At 43.7% G+C, this 23,447-nt stretch overlaps 1 protein-coding gene across 3 annotated transcripts in view; it reads left to right on the forward strand.

The window, feature by feature from the left end:
• The window catches only part of LOC118377937 (protein phosphatase 3 catalytic subunit alpha-like), a 106,672-nt gene that overhangs the window by 17,639 nt on the left and 65,586 nt on the right, over positions 1-23,447 (forward strand). For 2 of the 3 annotated variants that reach the window (XM_052486894.1, XM_052486892.1), the window contains exons 2-3: positions 18,477-18,677; positions 23,153-23,277. In XM_052486894.1, coding sequence (XP_052342854.1) covers positions 18,477-18,677; positions 23,153-23,277 — 326 coding nt within the window. Of the gene's footprint in view, positions 1-17,555; positions 17,688-18,476; positions 18,678-23,152; positions 23,278-23,447 lie in introns of those variants that run through there. The other variant, XM_052486893.1, reaches the window with a different exon arrangement.

Raw genomic sequence — 23,447 nt, forward strand, 5'->3', positions numbered from 1 at the left:
TAGGAGGGGAGGGGAGATAGGGAGAGGAGAGGGAAGAGAGGAGAGAAGAGGCTCAGCCTGAGGAGAAAAGAGGAGGGAAAGGCAGAGGAGGGGAGGAGATGGAGGGAGGAGAGACAGGTTAGATAGAGAGGAGGAGGGAGGAGAAAGAGAGGGAAATAGCAGAGGAGGGAGAGAGAGGAGAGAGATTAGAGGAGGATTAGAGGAGAGGAGAGGGGGAGGGGAGGGAGAGAGAGAGGAGAGGAGAAAGGAGGGGAAGAGAGGAGAGGGGGAGGGGTAGATGAGGGAGGAGAGGAAGGAAAGAGGGTTATGAGGAGAGGAGGAGGAATGGAGAGAGAAGAAGGGAGACGAGGGGAGCGGAAAAGGAGAGGAGGAGAAGAGATTAGAGGAGGGGAGTGGAGGGATAGGAAATGAGGAGAGGAGACGAGAGAGTGGAGAGGAAATGAGATTAGAGGAGAGGAGGAGAGGAGGGAGGAGGGGAGTGGAGGGAGAAGAGAGAGGCAAAGAGGTGGGAAGTGAAGAGGAGATGAGGGGAGGATGGAGAAAGAGAGAAGGTGGGGAGAGGAGGCGGAAGAGAAAAGAGAGAGGAAAAGGATGGAAAAGAGATAGGGAGATTAGAGGAGAGAGGAGAGGGGAGAGGAGGTGAGATTAGAGGAGATGAGAGGGGTGGAGAGGAGGGGAGAGGAAAAGAGAAGAGACAAGATTAGAGGAGCGAAGGGGAGGGTAGTTGGGAGGAGGGGACAGGAAAAGAGAGGAGAAGAGAGGAGACGAGAGCAGAATAGAGGGGTGGAGAGGAGAAGAGGAGATGAGATTAGAGGAGAGGAGGGGAGAAGAGAGGAGAGGAGATGTGGGGAGAGGAAAGAGAGGAGAGTAGAGGAGGGGAGATGACAGGTGGGAGGAGAGGAGGTGAGGGGAGAAGTGGGGAACGGAGAGGAGAAGAAAGGAGATGAGAAGTGCTGATTAGAGGAGGGGAGTGGAGGCGATAGGAAAAGCAGGGAAAAGAGAGGAAAAGAGTGGAGATGAGATGAGTGGAGATGAGAGGAGATGGGATTAGAGAGGAGGGGAGTGGAGAGGAGGGAGGAGGGGAGGGGAGGGAGGGGAGAGGAGAGGAGGGGAGTGGAGAAGAGATGAGAGGTGGGGAGAGGAGGCGTGAAGCAGAAAAGAGGGGAGAGGAAAAGGATGGAAAAGAGACGAGAGAAGTGGAGAGGAGAAGAGAGGAGGGTAGATTAGAGGAGATGAGATAAGAGGGGTGGAGAGGAGGGGAGGAGGGTATTGTTCCTGTAGCTGCTGTGATGTTGTTTATTACCTCAGCCTGGTACTTTGTGGAGAGATGGTTGGAGGTAGACAGGTAGATAGAGAGGAGACGAGGGGAGTGGATAGGAAAAGAGAGGAGAAGAGATTAGAGGAGGATGGGAGAGGAGAGGAGGGGAGAAGAGAGGAGAAGAGAGGAGTGAAGAGTAGGGGAGGGGGTAGGAGAGGAAGGGAGGGCATAGGAGGGGAGTGGAAAGAGAGGAGGAGGAGACGAGATTAGAGGAGCGTAGAGGAGAAGCGAGGAGAGGAGAGGAAAGGAGGGGAGAGGCAAAGAGGGGAGAGGAGAAGAGGGGAGAGGAGAGGAGACAAGGGGATGGGATAGGAGGGGAGGGGAGATAGGGAGGGGAGAGGAAAAGAGAGGAGACGAGATTAGAGGGGAGGAGAGGGAGAGGAGAAAAGAGGAGGGAAAGGCAGAGGAGGGGAGAGGAGAGGAGGGAGAGGAGAGGAGAGGAGGGGAGATAGATAGATAGAGATAGAGAGAGGACGAGAGGAGACACGATTAGAGGGGATAGAGAGGCAAAGATAGATAGAGAGGAGGGGATGAGATAGGAGAGAAGAGATGAGTAGAAGGGGATAGAGGGGAGAGGAGATAGATAGAGGGAGGAGAGGAGAGGGTGTTCCTGTATGTGCTGTGATGTTGTTTATTACCTCAGCCTGTTACTGTGTGAAGAGATGGGTGGAGGTAGACAGATAGGTAGACAGATAGGTAGACAGGTAGACAGATAGGTAGGAAGGTAGATAGATAGATAGATAGATAGATAGATAGATAGATAGATAGATAGATAGATAGATAGATAGATAGATAGATAGATAGATAGATCGATAGATAGATAGATAGATAGATAGATAGATAGATAGATAGATAGATAGATAGATAGATAGATAAATGTTAACATTTTATTCTCTGGAAAACACCATTCTTTACAGTGCACCTGATAGCGGTTCCATATGTTAAACATTAAGAAAGAGAGGATGCAACAACTAGTATGGGTTTCTAATATGACTAGGATTTTGCCTTTGGCTTCTCGACAGCAACAAAAAGTTAATATTTGTATTTATTATGATCCCCAATTCTCTTTCTTGGAGTCCAGCAAAATTAAGGCAGTTATACATTTTTTAAAAATATACAATACATTCACAACAGATTTCACAACACACTAAGTGTATGCCCTCAGGCCCCTACTCTACTACCACATACTGTATCTACAACACAAAATCCATGTGTACGTGTGTATAGTGCGTATGTTATCGTGTGTGTGTGTGTATGCATGTGTCTCTGCCTATGGTTGTGTTGCTGTCCCTGCTGTTCCATAAGGTGTATTTTTATCTGTTTTTTAAAATCAAATTTGACTGTTTGCATTAGTTACTTGATGATGAATAGAGTTCCATTTAGTCATAGCTCTATGTAGTACTGTGTACCTCCCATAGTCTGTTCTGGACTTGGGGACCGTGAAGAGACCTCTAGTGGCATGTGGTGTTGTGGGGTATACATGGGTTTCCGGGCTGTGTGCCAGTACGTCAAACAGAAAGCTCGGTGAATTCAACAACGAGACTTATATTTCCCTCACTAACTTTAAACATCAGCTATCGGAGCAGCTAACCGATCGCTGCAGCTGTACACAGCCCATCTGTAAATAGCCCACCCAATCTACCTACCTCGTCCCCATATTGTTTTGATTTACTTTCTGCCCTTTTGCACACCAGTATTTCTACTTGCACATCATCATCTGCTCATCTATCACTCCAGTGTTAATCTGCTAAATTGTAATTACTTCTCTACTATGGCCTATTTATTGCCTTACCTCCTCACGCCATTTGCACACACTGTATATATACTTTATTTTTTTCAATTGTATTATCGACTGTACACTTATTTATTCCATGTATAACTCTGTATTGTTGTATGTGTCAAACTGCTTTGCTTTATCTTGGCCAGGTCGCGGTTGCAAATGAGAACTTGTTCTCAACTAGCCTACCTGGTTAAATAAAGGTGAAATAAAATAAATACATAAAAAATGTGGTCCTTCTGTAGCACAGTTGGTAGAGCATGGCGCTTGTAACGCCAGGGTAGTGGGTTCGATTCCCGGGACAATCCATACGTAGAATGTATGCACACATGACTGTAAGTCGCTTTGGATAAAAGCGTCTGCTAAATGGCATATATTATTATTATTATATAAAAATGTCACAAATACAAGTGAGCCAAGAGAGACTGACATCCATATTATTAATGTTTGCTTTCTGTGTACATCCAAGGGCCAGCCGTGCTGCCCTGTTCTGAGCAAACTTTAGTTTTCCTGAGTCCCTCTTTTTGCCACCTGACCACAGGACTGAACTGTAGTCCAGGTGCTACAAAACGAGGGCCTGTAGGAGGATTTTAGTTACTGATGTATCAATATGTTTTGACCACGACAGTCACCTCAACTCACCTCAACTGACCACGTCACCGCAACTTGCTCAATATCCACATTATTCATTACAATATTTATTTGAGGTTTTAGTGAATGATTTGTCCCAAATACTATGATTTTAGTTTTATAAATATTTAGGACTAACTGATTCCTTGGCAGCCACTCTGAAACTAAGTGCAGCTCTTTGTTAAGTGTTGTTACACACCACGGACCAACAAATATTATTTTCATAAAAAACATAGGAATCTCTACAAAACTTATTGTATGACCTCTTATACACCATATTAGGCCCAGACTTTGGAACTTTGTTTTTCCTAAATATGGCTACTATATTGTGATCACTACATCTGATTTAAGTCCTGTGCTGTTTGTAACTACCCTGGTAGGTTGACTGATAACCTGAACCAGATTGCAGGCACTGGTTACAGTTTGAAGCTTACTCTTAAGTGAGCAGCCTGATGAAAGCCAGTCAATATTTAAATCACCCAGAATGTATCAACTTATCTGTTGATATCACATACATTGTCAAGCCTTTCACACATATTATCCAGATACTGACTGTCAACACTTGGTGGTCTATAGCAGTTTCCCACCAGAATGGGGTTTAGGTGAGGCAGATTAAACTGTAGCCATATTACTTCAACGGTATTTAACACGAGATCCTCTAAGCTTTACAGGAATGTGGTTCTGAATAAAAACAGCCACACCTCCATCTTTGACATTTCTGTCTTTTCGGTAGATGTTATAACCATGTATTGCTACCACTGTATTATAAGTATTATCTAGGTGAGTTTCAGAGATTGTCAGAATATGAACGTCATCTGTTAATAGTAAATTATTGTTTTCATAAACCTTGTTTCTTAAGCTACATATGTTAACGTGGGCTATTTTGAGCACTTTTTTCTGGAATGATTGATTGCACACAGTGGTCTTCCTACTAGGCCACACTGCCTCAGTGCTAACAGTATCACTCTGGTTCATAGGCACATGATTACTGCATACAATAGCTGTAGGATCAGCTGAGGCATTCAGGGTAGTAAGAGAGACATTCATTTGGTTACTTACATTGTGTCTGCCAATGCCCCTGGTTTAATGTTCATTTGCTGAAGCATTATGACAACTCAGAGACACAATGGTAGGGATTAGCTGAGCTGGGCTTGAGTCATTGATAAGTCATTGTCTCATTGATAAGTCATTGTCTCAACACAGCCTTATAATGCTGTGAAAGGGTCCAGGAACCCAAATGATTTGGGTGGATCCCATCCTCTTTATAAAACAAGCTTTGTTTCCAGAAGGTATCAAAATGGTCAATAAATGTTCCACCCACAGAGTTGTAATAGTCCCGTAGCCAGTTATGGAGGACTATAAAGCTGCTGTACACCAATAGAACAGGAGATACATGGCATAGCAGGGTCCCATTGTAAATGGAAATAAATTATATAATTACTCCTATCTATACATAAATACAATTGTTTTAAATACTTCAACAGAAGCCATGATATTTCCACAGAGGAATCAAGGATCATTAGCTTTTAAAAAATTATATATAACTGGATTGTCACAAGCGTGTAAGCCTATATCGGTCGTTCTGCCCCTGAACAAAGCAGTTAACCCACTGTTCCTAGGCCGTCATTGAAAATAAGAATTGGTTCTTAACTGACCTGCCTAGGTAAATATAGGTCAAATAAAAAAATAAATTTGGGAAACCCGTAATTTGGGCAGTTGCGGATGTCAGTGAAAAGCATCTACAATATGTGTGAAGATAATGTCTTGAGTATAATTTAAAATGTTGAGACAAGAAGAAGGGAAGGGGTGTGTGGTGAAGATATAGGCAAGTCTCTCAAGAATGGCTCATCTGTCTCATGCCTCATACGTGGAATTGGAGGATTTAAAAATATATATTTTTACATCAAATCAAATCAAATCATCCATTGCGAATGATAATATATTAAAATTATAGTTCAAATCAAATCAAATCTAATTTTATTTTATTTGTCACATACACATGGTTAGCAGATGTTAATGCGAGTGTAGCGAAATGCTTGTGCTTCTAGTTCCGACAATGCAGTGCAGTGAACCAACAAGTAATCTAACTAACAATTCCAAAACTACTGTCTTATACACAGTGTAAGGGGATAAAGAATATGTACATAAGGATATATGAATGAGTGATGGTACAGGGCAGCATACAGTAGATGGTATCGAGTACAGTATATACATATGAGATGAGTATGTAGACAAAGTAAACAAAGTGGCATAGTTAAAGTGGCTAGTGATACATGTATTACATAAGGATGCAGTCGATGATATAGAGTACAGTATATACGTATGCATATGAGATGAATAATGTAGGGTAAGTAACATTATATAGGGTAGCATTGTTTAAAGCGGCTAGTGATATATTTACATCATTTCCCATCAATTCCCATTATTAAAGTGGCTGGAGTTGGGTCAGTGTCAATGTCAGTGTGTTGGCAGCAGCCACTCAATGTTAGTGGTGGCTGTTTAACAGTCTGATGGCCTTGAGATAGAAGCTGTTTTTCAGTCTCTCGGTCCCAGCTTTGATGCACCTGTACTGACCTCGCCTTCTGGATGATAGCGGGGTGAACAGGCAGTGGCTCGGGTGGTTGATGTCCTTGATGATCGTTATGGCCTTCCTGTAACATCGGGTGGTGTAGGTGTCCTGGAGGGCAGGTAGTTTGCCCCCGGTGATGCGTTGTGCAGACCTCACTACCCTCTGGAGAGCCTTACGGTTGAGGGCGGAGCAGTTGCCGTACCAGGCGGTGATACAGCCCGCCAGGATGCTCTCGATTGTGCATCTGTAGAAGTTTGTGAGTGCTTTTGGTGACAAGCCGAATTTCTTCAGCCTCCTGAGGTTGAAGAGGCGCTGCTGCGCCTTCTTCACGACGCTGTCAGTGTGAGTGGACCAATTCAGTTTATCTGTGATGTGTATGCCGAGGAACTTAAAACTTGCTACCCTCTCCACTACTGTTCCATCGATGTGGATAGGGGGGTGTTCCCTCTGCTGTTTCCTGAAGTCCACAATCATCTCCTTAGTTTTGTTGACGTTGAGTGTGAGGTTATTTTCCTGACACCACACTCCGAGGGCCCTCACCTCCTCCCTGTAGGCCGTCTCGTCGTTGTTGGTAATCAAGCCTACCACTGTTGTGTCGTCCGCAAACTTGATGATTGAGTTGGAGGCGTGCGTGGCCACGCAGTCGTGGGTGAACAGGGAGTACAGGAGAGGGCTCAGAATGCACCCTTGTGGGGCCCCCGTGTTGAGGATCAGCGGGGAGGAGATGTTGTTGCCTACCCTCACCACCTGGGGGCGGCCCGTCAGGAAGTCCAGTACCCAGTTGCACAGGGCGGGGTCGAGACCCAGGGTTGGAGTGGGTCTAGGGTGTCAGGTAGGGTGGAGGTGATATGGTCCTTGACTAGTCTCTCAAAGCACTTCATGATGACGGAAGTGAGTGCTACGGGGCAGTAGTCGTTTAGCTCAGTTACCTTAGCTTTCTTGGGAACAGGAACAATGGTGGCCCTCTTGAAGCATGTGGGAACAGCAGACTGGTATAGGGATTGATTGAATATGTCCGTAAACACACCGGCCAGCTGGTCTGCGCATGCTCTGAGGGCGCAGCTGGGGATGCCGTCCGGGCCTGCAGCCTTGCGAGGGTTAACACGTTTAAATGTCTTACTCACCTCGGCTGCAGTGAAGGAGAGACCGCATGTTTTTGTTGCAGGCCGTGTCAGTGGCACTGTATTGTCCTCAAAGCGGGCAAAAAAGTTATTTAGTCTGCCTGGGAGCAAGACATCCTGGTCCGTGACTGGGCTGGGTTTCTTCTTGTAGTCCGTGATTGACTGTAGACCCTGCCACATGCCTCTTGTGTCTGAGCCGTTGAATTGAGATTCTACTTTGTCTCTGTACTGACGCTTAGCTTGTTTAATAGCCTTGCGGAGGGAATAGCTGCACTGTTTGTATTCGGTCATGTTACCAGACACCTTGCCCTGATTAAAAGCAGTGGTTCGCGCTTTCAGTTTCATGCGAATGCTGCCATCAATCCACGGTTTCTGGTTAGGGAATGTTTTTATCGTTGCTATGGGAACGACATCTTTAACTCACGTTCTAATGAACTCGCACACCGAATTAGCGTATTCGTCAATATTTTTATCTGACGCAATACGAAACATGTCCCAGTCCACGTGATGGAAGCAGTCTTGGAGTGTGGAGTCAGCTTGGTCGGACCAGCGTTGGACAGACCTCAGCGTGGGAGCCTCTTGTTTAAGTTTCTGTCTGTAGGCAGGGATCAACAAAATGGAGTCGTGGTCAGCTTTTCCGAAAGGGGGGCGGGGCAGGGCCTTATATGCGTCGCGGAAGTTAGAGTAACAATGATCCAAGGTTTTACCACCCCTGGTTGCGCAATCGATATGCTGATAAAATTTAGGGAGTCTTGTTTTCAGATTAGCTTTGTTAAAATCCCCAGCTACAATAAATGCAGCCTCCGGATAAATGGTTTCCAGTTCGCAAAGAGTTCGTTCAGAGCCATCGATGTGTCTGCGTGGGGGGGGGGATATATACAGCTGTGATTATAATCGAAGAGAATTCTCTTGGTAGATAATGCGGTCTACATTTGATTGTGAGGAATTCTAAATCAGGTGAACAGAAGGATTTGAGTTCCTGTATGTTTCTTTCATCACACCATGTCTCGTTAGTCATGAGGCATACGCCCCCGCCACTCTTCTTACCAGAAAGATGTTTGTTTCTGTCGGCGCGATGCGTGGAGAAACCCGTTGGCTGCACCGCCCCGGATTGCGTCTCTCCAGTGAGCCATATTTCCGTGAAGCAGAGAACGTTACAGTCTCTGATGTCCCTCTGGAATGCTACCCTTGCTCGGATTTCATCAACCTTGTTGTCAAGAGACTGGTCATCGGCAAGAAGAATGCTAGGGAGTGGTGCACGATGTGCCCGTGTCCGGAGTCTGACAAGAAGACCGCTACGTTTCCCTCTTTTACGAAGTCGTTTTTTGGGGTCGCTGCATGGAATCAATTCCGTTGACCTGTTTGTAAGGCAGAACACAGGATCCGCGTCGCGGAAAACATATTCTTGGTCGTACTGATGGTGAGTTGACGCTGATCTTATATTCAGTAGTTCTTCTCGACTGTATGTAATGAAACCTAAGATGACCTGGGGTACTAATGTAAGAAATAACACGTAAAAAAACAAAAAACTGCATAGTTTCCTAGGAACGCGAAGCGAGGCGGCCATCTCTGTCGGCGCCAGAAGTAGTTCCTCACAGTAAGAAAAATCTTTCCAACAATCCCCCCCTCGATTATCACCAATCCTCATTGTGAAAGAGCAATAGTTATAGGCCTACTGCTGCATTGGCCTATAGGCTATGAGTTCCATGCACTCATTTCTTTAGCCTCCAATGGATCAGGGTGTATCTACGTGTCCATAAGGCAGAGGCTGGTGATCTCACATTAGTGGGCTTTTAACTTTTACATTTTTATCATGTTAATAAGTCAGATTTTATAATTAACCATGTTACAATGATGTTGAGAAACAAGAATGTTGTTATTGAAATGAAACTGTTCCACAAAAATGCGCATATGAAAATCATAACTGGCCGGTAGAAATGGTAGAGGAAATTGTTTCCCCAAACTTGAAACTCACAAATTCTTTACAAAATAATTGCCTCAACATTACCATGGTCGGATTTTGCCTATAGGCCACTTTGAAACAAGGTAAGACATGCCTGATAATATGAAAGAAATCATTCAAGAATCAAAATGCATGCTGCCTTTAGCTCACATTATGGTGGTTGACGCGCTGATAGCCTGTTAGCTGCACGTGAATGGGTGACACGCTTCAATTACCAGTTGAGAAATATAAATATTAGCTATTTTTAATTGTGCATCAAAACTGTTTTTAACACGTGATTTAATTTAAAATTGTTGCGTAAATAAGGGGCCTATTAAAGCACATTTTACTCCAGCAGCATCCAGCTGAGGAGCTTCGGGAGAAATCCAGCTCAAAATCAAATTTGATTTGTCACATGTACGTGTTTAGTAGATGTTATTGTGGGTGTAGCAAAATTCTGTGTCTCTCTAGCTCTTAACAGTGCAGTAATATCTAACAGTAATATCAATACATTTCACAACAAGACACACAAATCTAAAGTAAGGAATGGAATATATAAATATTTGGGCGATATAACGATCGTTGTCCTCCTCAGATGAGGAATAGGAAGGATCGGACCAAAACGCAGCTTGGTAAGTGTCCATGTTAATTTTAATAAATAAACTGAACACTGCAATAACCAAAAAACAACAAAGAGAGAGAGAGTGAACGAAACTAAACAGTTCTGTAAGGTGAAGACACACAAAACAGAAAACAACTACCCACAAACACAGGTGGGAACAGGCTACCTAAGTATGGTTCTCAATCAGAGACAACGATTGACAGCTGCCTGTGATTGGGAACCATTCCAGGCCAAACACATAGAACTATAACACACAGAACAAACATAGAATGCCCACCCCAACTCACACCCTGACCAAACTAAAATAGAGACATAAAAAAGGAACTAAGGTCAGGACGTGACAGGCGAGCAATGTCAGATACAGTAGAATAGGATAAAATACAGTATAAACACCACAAATGATAGTCCCACTAAGCTCAAACCAGATGGGATGGTGTATCGCTGCAGAATGCTGTGGTAGCCATGCTGGTTAAGTGTGCCTTGAATTCTAAATAATTCACAGACAGTGTCACCAGCAAAGCACCCCCACACCATAACACCTCCTCCTCCATGCTTCATGGTGAGAAATACACATCCGTTCACCCACACCCCGGAACCAAAAATATCCAATTTGGACTCCAGATCAAAGGACACATTTCCACTGGTCTAATGTCCATTGCTCGTGTTTCTTTGCCCAAGCAAGTCTCTTCTTCTTATTGGTGTCCTTTAGTAGTGGTTTCTTTGCAGAAATTTGACCATAAAGGCCTGTTTCACACAGTCTCCTCTGAACAGTTGATGTTGAGATGTGTCTGTTACTTGAATTCTGTGAAGCATTTATTTGGGCTGCAATTTATGAGGCTGGTAACTCTAATGAACATATCCTCTGCAGCAGAGGTAACTCTGGGTCTTCCATTCCTGTGGCGGTCCTCATGAGAGACAATTTCATCATAGCACTTGATGGTTTTTGCGATTGCACTTGAAGAAACTTTCAAAGTCTTTAAAATGTTCCGCATTGACTGACCTTCATGTCTTAAAGTAATGATGGACTGTCGTTTCGCTTTGCTTATTTGAGCTGTTCTTGCTATAATATGGACTTGGTCTTTTACCAAATAGGACTATCTTCTGTATACCCTACATATCTTGTCACAACACAAATGATTGTCTCAAATGCATTAAGAAGGAAAGAAATTCCACAACTGAACTTTTAAGAAGGCAATCCTTTTAATTGAAATGCATTCCAAGTGACTACCTCATGAAGCTGGTTGAGAGAATGCCAAGAGTGTGTAAAGCTGTCATAAAGGAAAAGGGTGGCTATTTGAAGAATCTCAAATATGAAATATATTTTGATTTGTTTAATACTTTTTTGGTTACTACATGATTGCATGTGTTATTTCATAGTATTGATGTCTTCACTATTGTTCTACAACGTAGAAAATAGTAAAAAATAAAGAAAAACCTTGAATGAGTAGGTTTTCTAAAAAATTTGACCAGCAGTTTACATATGAGATGAGTAATGCAAAATATGTAAACATTATTAAAGTGACTAGTGTTACATTATTAAAGTGGCCAGTTATTCCAGGTCTATGTTTATAATGTGCTAGTGATGATTATTTAACAATATTTAACAATCTGATGGCCTTGAGAATAGAAGCTGTTTTTCAGTCTCAGTCCCAGCTTTGATGCACTTGTACTGACCTCGCCTTCTGGATGATAGCGGGGTGAACAGGCAATGGCTCGGGTGGTTGTTGTCCTTGATGACCTTCCAGTGACATTGGGTGCTGTAGGTGTCCTGAAGGGCAGGTAGTTTGCCCCCGGTGATGCGTTGGGCAGACCACACCACCCTCTGGAGAGCCTTGCAGTTGCAGGCGATGCAGATGCTGTACCAGGCGGTGATACAGCCCGACAGGATGCTCTCAATTGTGCATCTGTAAAGGTTTGTGAGGGTTTTAGGTGCCAAGCCAAATTTCTTTAGCCTCCTGAGATTGAAGAGGCACTGTTGCGCCTTCTTCACCACACTGTCTGTGTGGGTGGACCATTTCAGTTTGTCAGGGATGTATAGGCTGAGGAACATGAAGCTTTCCACCTTCTCCACTGCGGTCCCATTGATGTGGATTGGGGGATGCTCCCTTTTCTGTTTCCTGAAATCCACAATCTGCTCCTTTGCTTTGTTGACATTGGGTGAGAGGTTATTTTCCTGGCACCAGGAAAATAGGGTGTCGGGTAAAGTAGAGGTGATATGATCCTTGACTAGTCTCTCAAAGCACTTCACAATGACAGAAGTGAGTGCTACGGGGCAATAGTAATTTAGTTCAGTTACCTTTGCTTTCTTGTGGACAGGAACAATAGTGGACATTTTGAAGCATGTTGGGACAGTAGAGTCGTGGCCAAAGTTTTTGAGAATGACACAAATATTAATTAATTAATATTGATGGCAAATTGCATATCCACAATGTTAGGAAGAGTGATCAGATGAATTGCAATTAATTGCAAAGTCCCTCTTTGCCATGCAAATGAACTGAATCCCCCAAAAAACATTTCCACTGCATTTCAGCCCTGCCACAAAAGGACCAGTTGACATCATGTCAGTGATTATCTCGTTAACACAGGTGTGAGTGTTGATGAGGACAAGGCTGGAGATCACTCGTTCATGCCGATTGAGTTGAATAACAGACTGGAAGCTTCAAAAGGAAGTGGTGCTTGGAATCATTGTTCTTCCTCTGTCAACCATGATTACCTGCAAGGAAACACATGCCGTCATCATTGCTTGGCACAAAAAGAGCTTCACAGGCAAGGATATTGCTGCCAGTAAGATTGCACCTAAATCAACCATTTATCGGATCATCAAGAACTTCAAGGAGAGCGGTTCAATTGTTGTGAAGAAGGCTTCGGGGCGCCTGAAAGTTCAGCAAGTGCCAGGACCTTCTCCTAAAGTTGATTCAGCTGTGGGATCGGGGCACCACCAGTACAGAGCTTGCTCAGGAATGGCAGCAGGCAGGTGTGAGTGCATCTGCATGGACAGTGAGGCGAAGACTTTTGGAGGATGGCCTGGTGTCAAGAAGGGCAGCAAATAAACCACTTCTCTCCAGGAAAAACATCAAGGGATAGACTGATATTCTGAAAAAGGTACAGGGATTGGACTGCTGAGGATTGGGGTAAAGTCATTTTCTCTGATGAATCCCCTTTCTGATTGTTTGGGGCATCTGGAAAAAAGCTTGTCCAGAGAAGACAAGGTGAGCGCTACCATCAGTCCTGTGTCATGCCAACAGTAAAGCATTCTGAGACCATTCATGTGTGGGGTCGCTTCTCAGCCAAGGGAGTGGGCTCACTCACAATTTTGCCTCAGAACACAGCCATGAATAAAGAATGGTACCAACACATCCTCCGAGAGCAACTTCTCCCAACCATCCAGGAACAGTTGTTGACAAACAATGCCTTTTCCAGCATGATGGAGCACCTTGCCATAAGGCAAAAGCCTTAACTAAGTGCCTCTTTAAGGAATACCTAGGATAGGATAAGTAATCCTTCTCACCCCCCCCCCCTTTTAAGATTTAGATGCACTAATGTAAAGTGACTGTTCCACTGGATGTCATAAGGTGAATGCACCAATTTGTAAGTCGCTCTGGATAAGAGCGTCTGCTAAATGACTTAAATGTAAATGTAAACAAAACATCAATATTTTGGGTCCATGACCAAGAAACTCCCCAGACCTTAATCCCATTGAGATTTTGTGGTTCTCAATCCTCAAGAGGCAGGTGGACAAACAAAAACCCACAAATTCTGACAAACTCCAAGCATTGATTATGCAAGAATGGGTTGCCATCAGTCAGGATGTGGCCCAGAAGTTAATTGACAGCATGCCAGAGTGGATTGCAGAGGTCTTGAAAAAGAAGGGTCAACATTGCAAATACTGACTCTTTGCATCAATTTCATGTAATTGTCAATAAAAGCTTTTGACACTTAAGAAATTGTCACGACTTCCGCCAAGGTCGGTCCCTCTCCTTGTTCGGGCGGCGTTCGGTGTTTCGACGTCACTGGTCTTCTAGCCATCGCCGATCCACCTTTCATTTTCCATTTGTTTTATCTTGTTTTCCCGCACACCTGGTTTGCACTCCCTCATTACTCATCTTGCATATAACCTTCTGTTTCCCCCCATGTCTGTGTCTGGAATTGTTAAATGTAAATGTATGTGTACTCCAGGCTGGTTTGCGCCGGGTTATTGTAACCCAGGTGGGTTTAGTTTTGTTCGCCTCAATAAAGGGCTCCTTTTGCTCCCCATTTCTGCTCTTCCCTGCAGCCAGTTACACACTCCTTTACAGAAATGCTTGTAATTATACTTCAGTATTCCATAGTAACATCTGACAAAAAATATCTAAAGACACTGAAGCAGCAAACTTTGTGGAAATTAGTATTTATGTCATTATCAAAACTTTTGGCCACGACTTTAGACTGGGATAGGGAGAGATTGAGTATGTCCGTAAACACTCTAGCCAGCTGGTCAGCACATGCTCTGAAGACGCGGCTATGGATGCCGTCTGGGCTGGCAGCCTTGCGAGGGTTAACACGCTTAAATGTCTTACTCACGTCGGCCACGGAAAGGAGAGCACACAGTCCTTGGTAGCGGGCCGCGTCGGTGGCATTGTGTTATCCTCAAAGGTGTTAAGGTGTTAAGCTTGTCAGGAAGCAAGACGTCGGTGTCTGCGACGTGGCTGGTTTTCCCTTTGTAGTCCGTGATTGTCTGTAGACCTCATGTCTGAGCCGTTGAATTGCAACTCCACTTTGTCTCTATTCTGATGGTTTGCCTGTTTGATTGCCTTATGGAGGGAATGACTACACTGTTTGTATTCAACCATATTTCCAATCACCTTGCCATGGTTTAATGCGATGGTTTGCGCTTTCAGTTTTGAGCGAATGCTGCCATCTATCTATGGTTTCTGGTTAGGGTAGGTTTTAATAGTCACAATGGATACAACATCTCCATCACCTGATAAACTCAGTCACCGTATCTTGGAATTCGCCTATATTATTCTCGGAGACCCCCCGGGAACATATCCTAGTCCGCGTGATAAAAACAATCTTGAAACGTAGATTCCGATTGGTCAGACCAGTGTTGAATATTCCTTAGCACGGGTACTTCCTGTTTGAGTTTCTGCCTATAGGAAGGGAGGTATCAAAATGGAGTCATGATCAGATTTGCTGAAAGGAGGGCAGGGGAGGGCCTTGTAGGCATCCCGGAAGTTGGAGTAATAATGGTTGAGTGTTTTAGCAGCGAGTGTACAACAGTCAATATTTTGATAGAACTTCAGCAGCCTTTTCCTCAAAATTGCTTTGTTAAAATCCTCAGCTACAATAAATACGACCTCAGGATATGTGGTTTCCAGTTTGCATAAAGTCCAGTGAAGTTCTTTGAGGGCCATCGTGGTATCGGCTTGAGGGGGGGTATACACGGCTGTGACTATAACCGAAGAGAATTTTCTTGGGAGATAATACGGTCGGCATTTGATTGTGAGGTATTCTAGGTCGGGTGAACAAAAGGACTTGAGTTCCTGTATGTTCTCACAGTCACACCATGAGTCGTTAATCATGAAACATACATAAGCGAGTAGTATACGCTGACGCGGTGGGAGGTGTGCGCACCTCCTAAATCGAACTAGAAGACCACTCTGAGTACCTCTCCTCCACCGGCGGGGTTTTGGATCGGCCTCTGGATTCAGTCCAATTGCCCTGGGGGGTGCGAACAACGGATCCGATTCGGGAGTGTCGTATTCCTGGTCGTAATGCTGGTAGTGCTGGTGAGTTAACGCCACTGATATCCAATAGTCCTTCCCGGGCAAAACAAATCTGGGCTAATAATGTATGAAATAACACGTCAAAAAACAAATACTGCAAAGTTTCCTAAGAGCTAGAGGCACAGCAGCTCTCCTGTCAGAGCAATTTTTTTCAATAATCTTGTCACGTGGCTCGGGTGGGTTATCTAGGTGTTTATCGTTGTCTCTGGTTGGGGATCATATTTAGGCAGCCATTTCCCCATTGTGCTTTGTGGGATCTTGACTATATATAGTTGCCTGTGAGCACTATAGCAGCTTCACGTTTCGATTTACATTTATTGTTTTCTTTGAGTTTCACTACAAAATAAAGAGGATTGAACCATATCATGCTGCGTCTTGGTCCACTCATTATAACTTCCGTGACAAATCTCCGTATGTGATATTTGTGTTGGATAAATAAGATACATGATGACGAACAAAAGTACAGTCACCATTTTAATTCCAGAAAATTATGCAAATTAACCTAAAGACCGTATTTCAATCAATGAATAAAAAGCATTATTTTGCAATGGCATTTTTGTTCTCCTGATCATTTTGACCGGCAACAGTTTTATTTATCGGCTTTTCATTTTTTTAACGGCCAAATTTGGCTGTTGCCGGCTAGCAGTAACCATGGTAGGTAGATAGGTAGGTTAGGTACGTAGGTAGGGAGTGCAAAAAGTAGTGCACTGGGCCTTTACTAGTATTAGTGGACCGATATAGCCGTCTGTAGCCCCCAAAATAAATAAATCCTTGAACATCTTCCTGCGGCTATGCAAACAGGATGCATGTTTTGGAGAAATGGTATTCTGTACAGGCTTCCTTTTTTCTTTCTGTCATTTAGGTTAGTATTGTTGAGTAACTACAATGTTGTTGATCCATCCACAGTTGTCTCCTATCACACCCATTAAACTGTAAATATTTTAAAGTCACCATTGGCCTCATGGTGAAATCCCTGAGCGGTTTCCTTCCTTTCCAGCAACTAAGTTAGGAAGGACGCAAGTATCTTTGTAGTAAAATGTAATTAATAACTTCGCTCAAATGGATATTCACTGTATACTTTTTACCCATACCCAATAGGTGCCCTACTTTGTGAGGCATTGGAGACCTCCCTGGTCTTTGTGGTTGAATCTGTCTTTGAAATTCACTTGTAGATGTGGGGTACAGAGAGGGTAGTAGTCATACAAAAAAACATTTTAAACACTATTATTGCACACAGAGCGATTTCATGCAACTTATTATGTGACTTGTTAAGCAAATGTTTACTCCTGGACTTATTTAGGCTTTCCGTAACAAAGAAGTTGAATACTTATTGACTCAAGACATTTCATGTTTTGATTTCTAATTAACTTGTAACAATATAATTCCACTCTGACATTATGGGGTATTGTGTGTAAGTGACACAACATCTAAGTTTAATACATTTTAAATTCAGGCTGTTACACAACAAAATGTGGAAAAAGTCAAGGGGTGTGAATAATTCCTGAAGGCACTGTGGGTAGGTACAGTGCATTCAGAAAGTATTCACACCACTTCACTCTTTGTTACGTTACAGCCTTATTCTAAAATGTAGCAATCTACATAAAATAAACCATCATGACAATGCAAAAACAGGTTTTTAGAAAGTTTTGCAAATGTATTCAAAATAAAAAATGGAAATATAACATTTACATAAGTATTCAGGCCCTTTACTCAGTACTTTGTTGAAGCACCTTTGGCAATGATTACAGCTGCGAGTATTCTTGGGTATAACGCTTCAAGCTTGGCACACCTGTATTCTTCTCTGCAGATCCTCTCAAGCTCTGTCAGGTTGGATGAGGAGCGTCGGGCTCTGGCTGGGCCACTCAAGGACATTCAGAGACTTGTCCTGAAGCCACTCCTGCATTGTCTTGGCTGTGTGCTTAGGGTTGTCGTCCTGTTTGAAGGTGAGCCTTCGCCCCAGTCTGAGGTCCTTTGTGCTCTGGAGCAGGTTTTCATCAAGGATCTCTCTGTACTTTGCTCTGTTCATCTTTCCCTCGATCCTGACTGGTCTCCCAGTCCCTCCCGCCGAAAAACATCCCCACAGCATGATGCTGCCACCACCATGCTTCACCGGTAGGGATAGTATTGGCCAGGTGATGAGCGGTGGCTGGTTTCCTCAACACTTGACACTTGGCATTCAGGCCAAAGAGTTCAATCATTGTTTCATCCTATTTCTCATGGTCTGAGAGTCTTTAGGTGCCTTTTGGCAAACTCCAAGCTGGCTGTCATGTGCCTTTCACTGAGAAGTGGCTTCTGTCTGGCCACTCTACCACAAAGGCCTGATTGGTGGAGTGCTGCAGAGATGGTTGTCCTTCTGGAAGATTCTCCCATCCCAAATCACGTCCAATCAAATTAATTTACCAGAGGTGGACTCCAATGAAGTTGTAGAAATATCTCAAGGATGATCAATGGAAATAGGATGCACCTGAGCTCAATTTCGAGTCTCATAGCAAAGTGTCTGAATACTTCTGTATTTCTGTATTTTCTATTTCATTTCGTCATTATGAGGTATTGTGTGTAGATTGAGGAGGAACATTTTTACACATTTTTATTGATTGACTACATTTTTTAATAAGGCTGTAACATAACAAAATGTGTAAAAACATTAATCTCCCTTCTACTTTTTGTCATCCTGTCCCCCCATCTTTCTCCCTGTTCCCTTTTCCTCTATCTACCCTTCCTCCTCTCTCTAGCGGTCCCCTTCCCCCTGAGCCACAGGCTCTCCATGAAGGAAGTGTTTGACTGTGAGGGGAAGCCTAGAGTAGACCTGCTAAAAGCCCACCTCACCAAGGAGGGCCGTCTGGAGGAGGTGGTGGCCCTACGCATCATCAATGAGGGAGCCGCCATCCTGTGCCAGGAGAGGACCATGCTGGATATAGAAGCCCCAGTCACAGGTGAGGAGGGAGAGGGGGAAGGAAAGGAGGAGAGTGGGGAGGAACGAGAGGACCATGCTGGATATAGAGGCCCCAGTCACAGGTGAGGAGAGGTGAGGTATGGGAGAAGAGGTGAAAGGAGGTGGAGAGGTGAAGGGAGGGAGAGAAAAAGGGAGAGTGATGGACAATGAGAAGGGTAAGGGAGGGAGATCGGTAAGAAGAGAAAGCAAGAGAGACAAAAGCACCACACACCAAGGAAAGAGAGAAAGAGGGAGGGTTAAAGAGAGAGGGAGGGAGGGTTAAATAGAGAGGAGGTAGGGTTAAAGAGAGGGAGATGTAGGGTTAAATAGAGAGGAGGTTGAGTTAAAGAGAGGGTGAGGTAGGATTAAATAGAGAGGAGGTAGGGTTAAAGAGAGGGGGAGGTAGGGTTAAATAGAGAGGAGGTTGAGTTAAAGAGAGGGTGAGGTAGGGTTAAATAGAGAGGGGGAGGTAGGGTTAAAGAGAGGGGGAGATAGGGTTAAATAGAGAGGAGGTTGAGTTAAAGAGAGGGTGAGGTAGAGTTAAATAGAGAGGAGGTAGAGTTAAAGAGAGGGGGAGATAGAGTTGAAGAGATGGGGAGGTAGGGTTAAAGAGAGGGGGAGGTAGGGTTAAATAGAGAGGAGGTTGAGTTAAAGAGAGGGGGAGGTAGGGTTAAATAGAAAGGAGGTAGAGTTAAAGAGAGAGGAGGTAGAGTTAAATAGAGAGGAGGTAGAGTTAAATAGGGAGGAGGAAGAGTTAAATAGAGAGGAGGTAGAGTTAAATAGAGAGGAGGTAGGGTTAAAGAGAGGGGGAGGGAGGTTTAAAGAGAGAGGTGGTAGAGTTAAAGAGAGGGGGAGGGAGGTAAGATACCCTTTGCCTGGTTAACAAACACAAGAAGCTTTACAAAAATAAAAGAATAGCAGCATTAAGTATAATAGTAAAACTGTCGAGCTATGTATCTCTCCCTTGAGTATAGAAACATTTTTGAATTTGTGGTTTAAAGAGAGGGGGAGGTAGAGTTAAATAGAGAGGAGGTAGAGTTAGAGAGAGGGGGAGGGAGATTTAAAGAGAGGGGGAGGGAGGTTTAAAGAGAGAAGAGGTAGAGTTAAATAGAGAGGAGGTAGAGTTAAAGAGAGGGGGAGGGAGGTTTAAATAGAGAGGAGGTAGAGTTAAAGAGAGGAGGTAGTGTTAAATAGGGGGGAGGGAGGTTTAAAGAGAGAGGAGGTAGAGTTAAATAGAGAGGAGGTAGAGTTAAATAGAGAGGAGGTAGAGTTAAAGAGAGGGGGAGGGAGGGTTAAATAGAGAGGAGGTAGAGTTAAAGAGAGGGGGAGGGAGGGTTAAAGAGAGAGGAGGTAGAGTTAAATAGGGGGAGGGAGGTTTAAAGAGAGAGGAGGTAGAGTTAAATAGAGAGGAGGTAGAGTTAAATAGAGAGGAGGTAGAGTTAAAGAGAGGGGAGGGAGGTTTAAAGAGAGAGGAGGGAGGTAGGGTTATATAGAGAGGAGGTAGAGTTAATGAGAGAGGAGGTAGAGTTAAAGAGAGGGGGAGGTTGAGTTAAATAGAGAGGAGGTAGAGTTAAAGAGAGAGGAGGTAGAGTTAAAGAGAGAGGAGGTTGAGTTAAAGAGAGAGGAGGTAGAGTTAAATAGAGAGGTTGAGTTAAAGAGAGAGGAGGTTGAGTTAAAGAGAGGGCGAGGGAGGTTTAAAGAGAGGGGGAGGGAGGTTTAAAGAGAGAGGAAGTAGAGTTAAAGAGAGAGGAGGTTGAGTTAAAGAGAGGGGGAGGGAGGTTTAAAGAGAGGGGGAGGGAGGTTTAAAGAGAGAGGAAGTAGAGTTAAAAAGAGAGGAGGTTGAGTTAAATAGAGAGGAGGTTGAGTTAAATAGAGAGGAGGTAGAGTTAAAGAGAGGGGGAGGGAGGTTTAAAGAGAGGGGAGGGAGGTTTAAATAGAGAGGAGGTAGAGTTAAAGAGAGGGGAGGTAGAGTTAAATAGAGAGGAGTTAGAGTTAAAGAGAGGGGGAGGGAGGTTTAAATAGAGAGGAGGTAGAGTTAAATAGAGAGGAGGTAGAGTTAAAGAGAGGGGGAGGGAGGTTTAAAGAGAGAGGAGGTAGAGTTAAAGAGAGGGGGAGGGAGGTTTAAAGAGAGAGGAGGTAGAGTTAAATAGGGAGGAGGAAGAGTTAAATAGAGAGGAGGTAGAGTTAAATAGAGAGGAGGTAGGGTTATATAGAGAGGAGGTAGAGTTAAATAGAGAGGAGGTAGAGTTAAAGAGAGGGGGAGGTAGGGTTAAATAGAGAGGAGGTAGAGTTAAATAGAGAGGAGGTAGAGTTAAATAGAGAGGAGGTAGAGTTAAATACAGAGGAGGTAGAGTTAAATAGAGAGGAGGTAGAGTTAAAGAGAGGGGGAGGGAGGGTTAAATAGAGAGGAGGTAGAGTTAAAGAGAGGGGGAGGGAGGGTTAAAGAGAGAGGAGGTAGAGTTAAATAGAGAGGAGGTAGAGTTAAATAGAGAGGAGGTAGAGTTAAAGAGTGTGGGAGGGAGGTTTAAAGAGAGAGGAGGGAGGTAGGGTTATATAGAGAGGAGGTAGAGTTAAAGAGAGAGGAGGTAGAGTTAAAGAGAGAGGAGGTTGAGTTAAAGAGAGAGGAGGTAGAGTTAAATAGAGAGGAGGTAGAGTTAAAGAGAGAGGAGGTAGAGTTAAAGAGAGAGGAGGTTGAGTTAAAGAGAGAGGGGGTAGAGTTAAATAGAGAGGAGGTTGAGTTAAAGAGAGAGGAGGTTGAGTTAAAGAGAGGGGGAGGGAGGTTTAATGAGAGGGGGAGGGAGGTTTAAAGAGAGAGGAGGTAGAGTTAAAGAGAGAGGAGGTTGAGTTAAAGTGAGAGGAGGTAGAGATAAATAGAGAGGAGGTTGAGTTAAATAGAGAGGAGGTAGAGTTAAAGAGAGGGGGAGGGAGGTTTAAAGAGAGGGGGAGGGAGGTTTAAATAGAGAGGAGGTAGAGTTAAAGAGAGGGGGGGTAGAGTTAAATAGAGAGGAGGTTGAGTTAAATAGAGGGGGAGGGAGGTTTAAATAGAGAGGAGGTAGAGTTAAATAGAGAGGAGGTAGAGTTAAAGAGAGGGGGAGGGAGGTTTAAAGAGAGGGGGAGGGAGGTTTAAATAGAGAGGAGGTAGAGTTAAAGAGAGGGGGAGGGAGGTTTAAAGAGAGAGGAGGTAGAGTTAAATAGGGAGGAGGTAGAGTTAAATACAGAGCAGGTAGAGTTAAATAGAGAGGAGGTAGAGTTAAAGAGAGGGGGAGGGAGGGTTAAAGAGAGATTACAAGTCAAATGAATGTACATCTTCCATAATGAGTATTTGTTTCCGGTTTAATCATAACTGTTGTGCCGAATGTCACTTAATGGAATTAATCACCTTTAGATTTTCTCAATAATAGCAGTACTTTGTCAATATCTACAAAACAATCTCCTTGCCAATAATATGGTGAACTGAATTGAATTGAGAGAGTGATGGGAAAGGGGGACGGGAGGTAGAGAGATGCTGACAGATGAACAGAAGATGGTTTTGAAGATAAATAGAGAGAGGGACAATGAAAGGGGAGAAAGAGAGAATGGTCTTGTGCCGCTGCCTACATTAAAACTACCAGCGGAAAAGCTCTGTTTTAGTTTTGACTTGTGTATCTACTGGATAGCTTTGGTGTGTGTCTTTCTCCATGGAAACGATAGCTGTAAGATAATTCCTTGATAGCACACATCCCACACACACAGTGAGAGAAGAGACAGTAGCTAGCTACTCTATGGTTTTCACAGTAACTGCTAGTCCCCAGAGAGAAGCGGTGGTAGGTAGGCTGGGAGGCAGGCTTCACACACAGACAGACAGCAGCCATTACGCTTCTCCCTAACGCTCTATGCTGTTTGTTCTGTAGGAACATATGACAGAAAGGAGTGAGTGTAGTGGGGGTTGTGCCACTGTCAGAGTAGGGCTTTTCTTATGTGACAATTTACATTTTAATGGAATTTACTTGAAAAATATGAGAAAGGGTTGATGTTTATCTTTCTGCTTTGTTGTCACTTCCAGAGACTGGTTGGAATATATTCAGGTTGTAATCTATTGTAAGACTAGATGAAACTAAAGTATTATACTCAGGTTGGTATCTATTGTAAGACTAGATGAAACTAAAGTATTATACTCAGGTTGGCATCTATTGTAATACTAGATGAAACTAAAGTAATATACTCAGGTTGGCATCTATTGTAAGACTAGATGAAACTAAAGTATTATACTCAGGTTGGCATCTATTGTAATACTAGATGAAACTAAAGTAATATACTCAGGTTGGCATCTATTGTAAGACTAGATGAAACTAAAGTAATAGGAATGTGATTATGTAGAACTGAGGTTGTGTGTTTAACATTGTTGTGTTTGAGGTTGTATGTTAGTCTAAGCACAGAGTTCCTTCAAATGAGGATTCTATTATGTCCACTTCTATGAGAGTAACATTGTTGTTTCAGTGTGTGGAGACGTCCATGGTCAGTTCTTTGACCTGATGAAGCTGTTTGAGGTGGGGGGTTCCCCTGCGACGACACGCTACCTCTTCCTAGGGGACTACGTGGACCGGGGTTACTTCAGTATTGAGGTGAGGGCACACTACAGTACCTGCACACTCTCCACACTATCTAGTGCACACTACCTAGTCCACACTATCTAGTGCATACTACCTAGGGACACAATACCTACTGCATATTTCCTAGGGGCACACTATCTAGTGCACACTAGCTACTGCATACTTTCGTAGAGGCACACTAC

The sequence above is a fragment of the Oncorhynchus keta genome, chromosome 30, assembly GCF_023373465.1.
Source record: "Oncorhynchus keta strain PuntledgeMale-10-30-2019 chromosome 30, Oket_V2, whole genome shotgun sequence".
Lineage (NCBI taxonomy): Eukaryota > Metazoa > Chordata > Actinopteri > Salmoniformes > Salmonidae > Oncorhynchus > Oncorhynchus keta.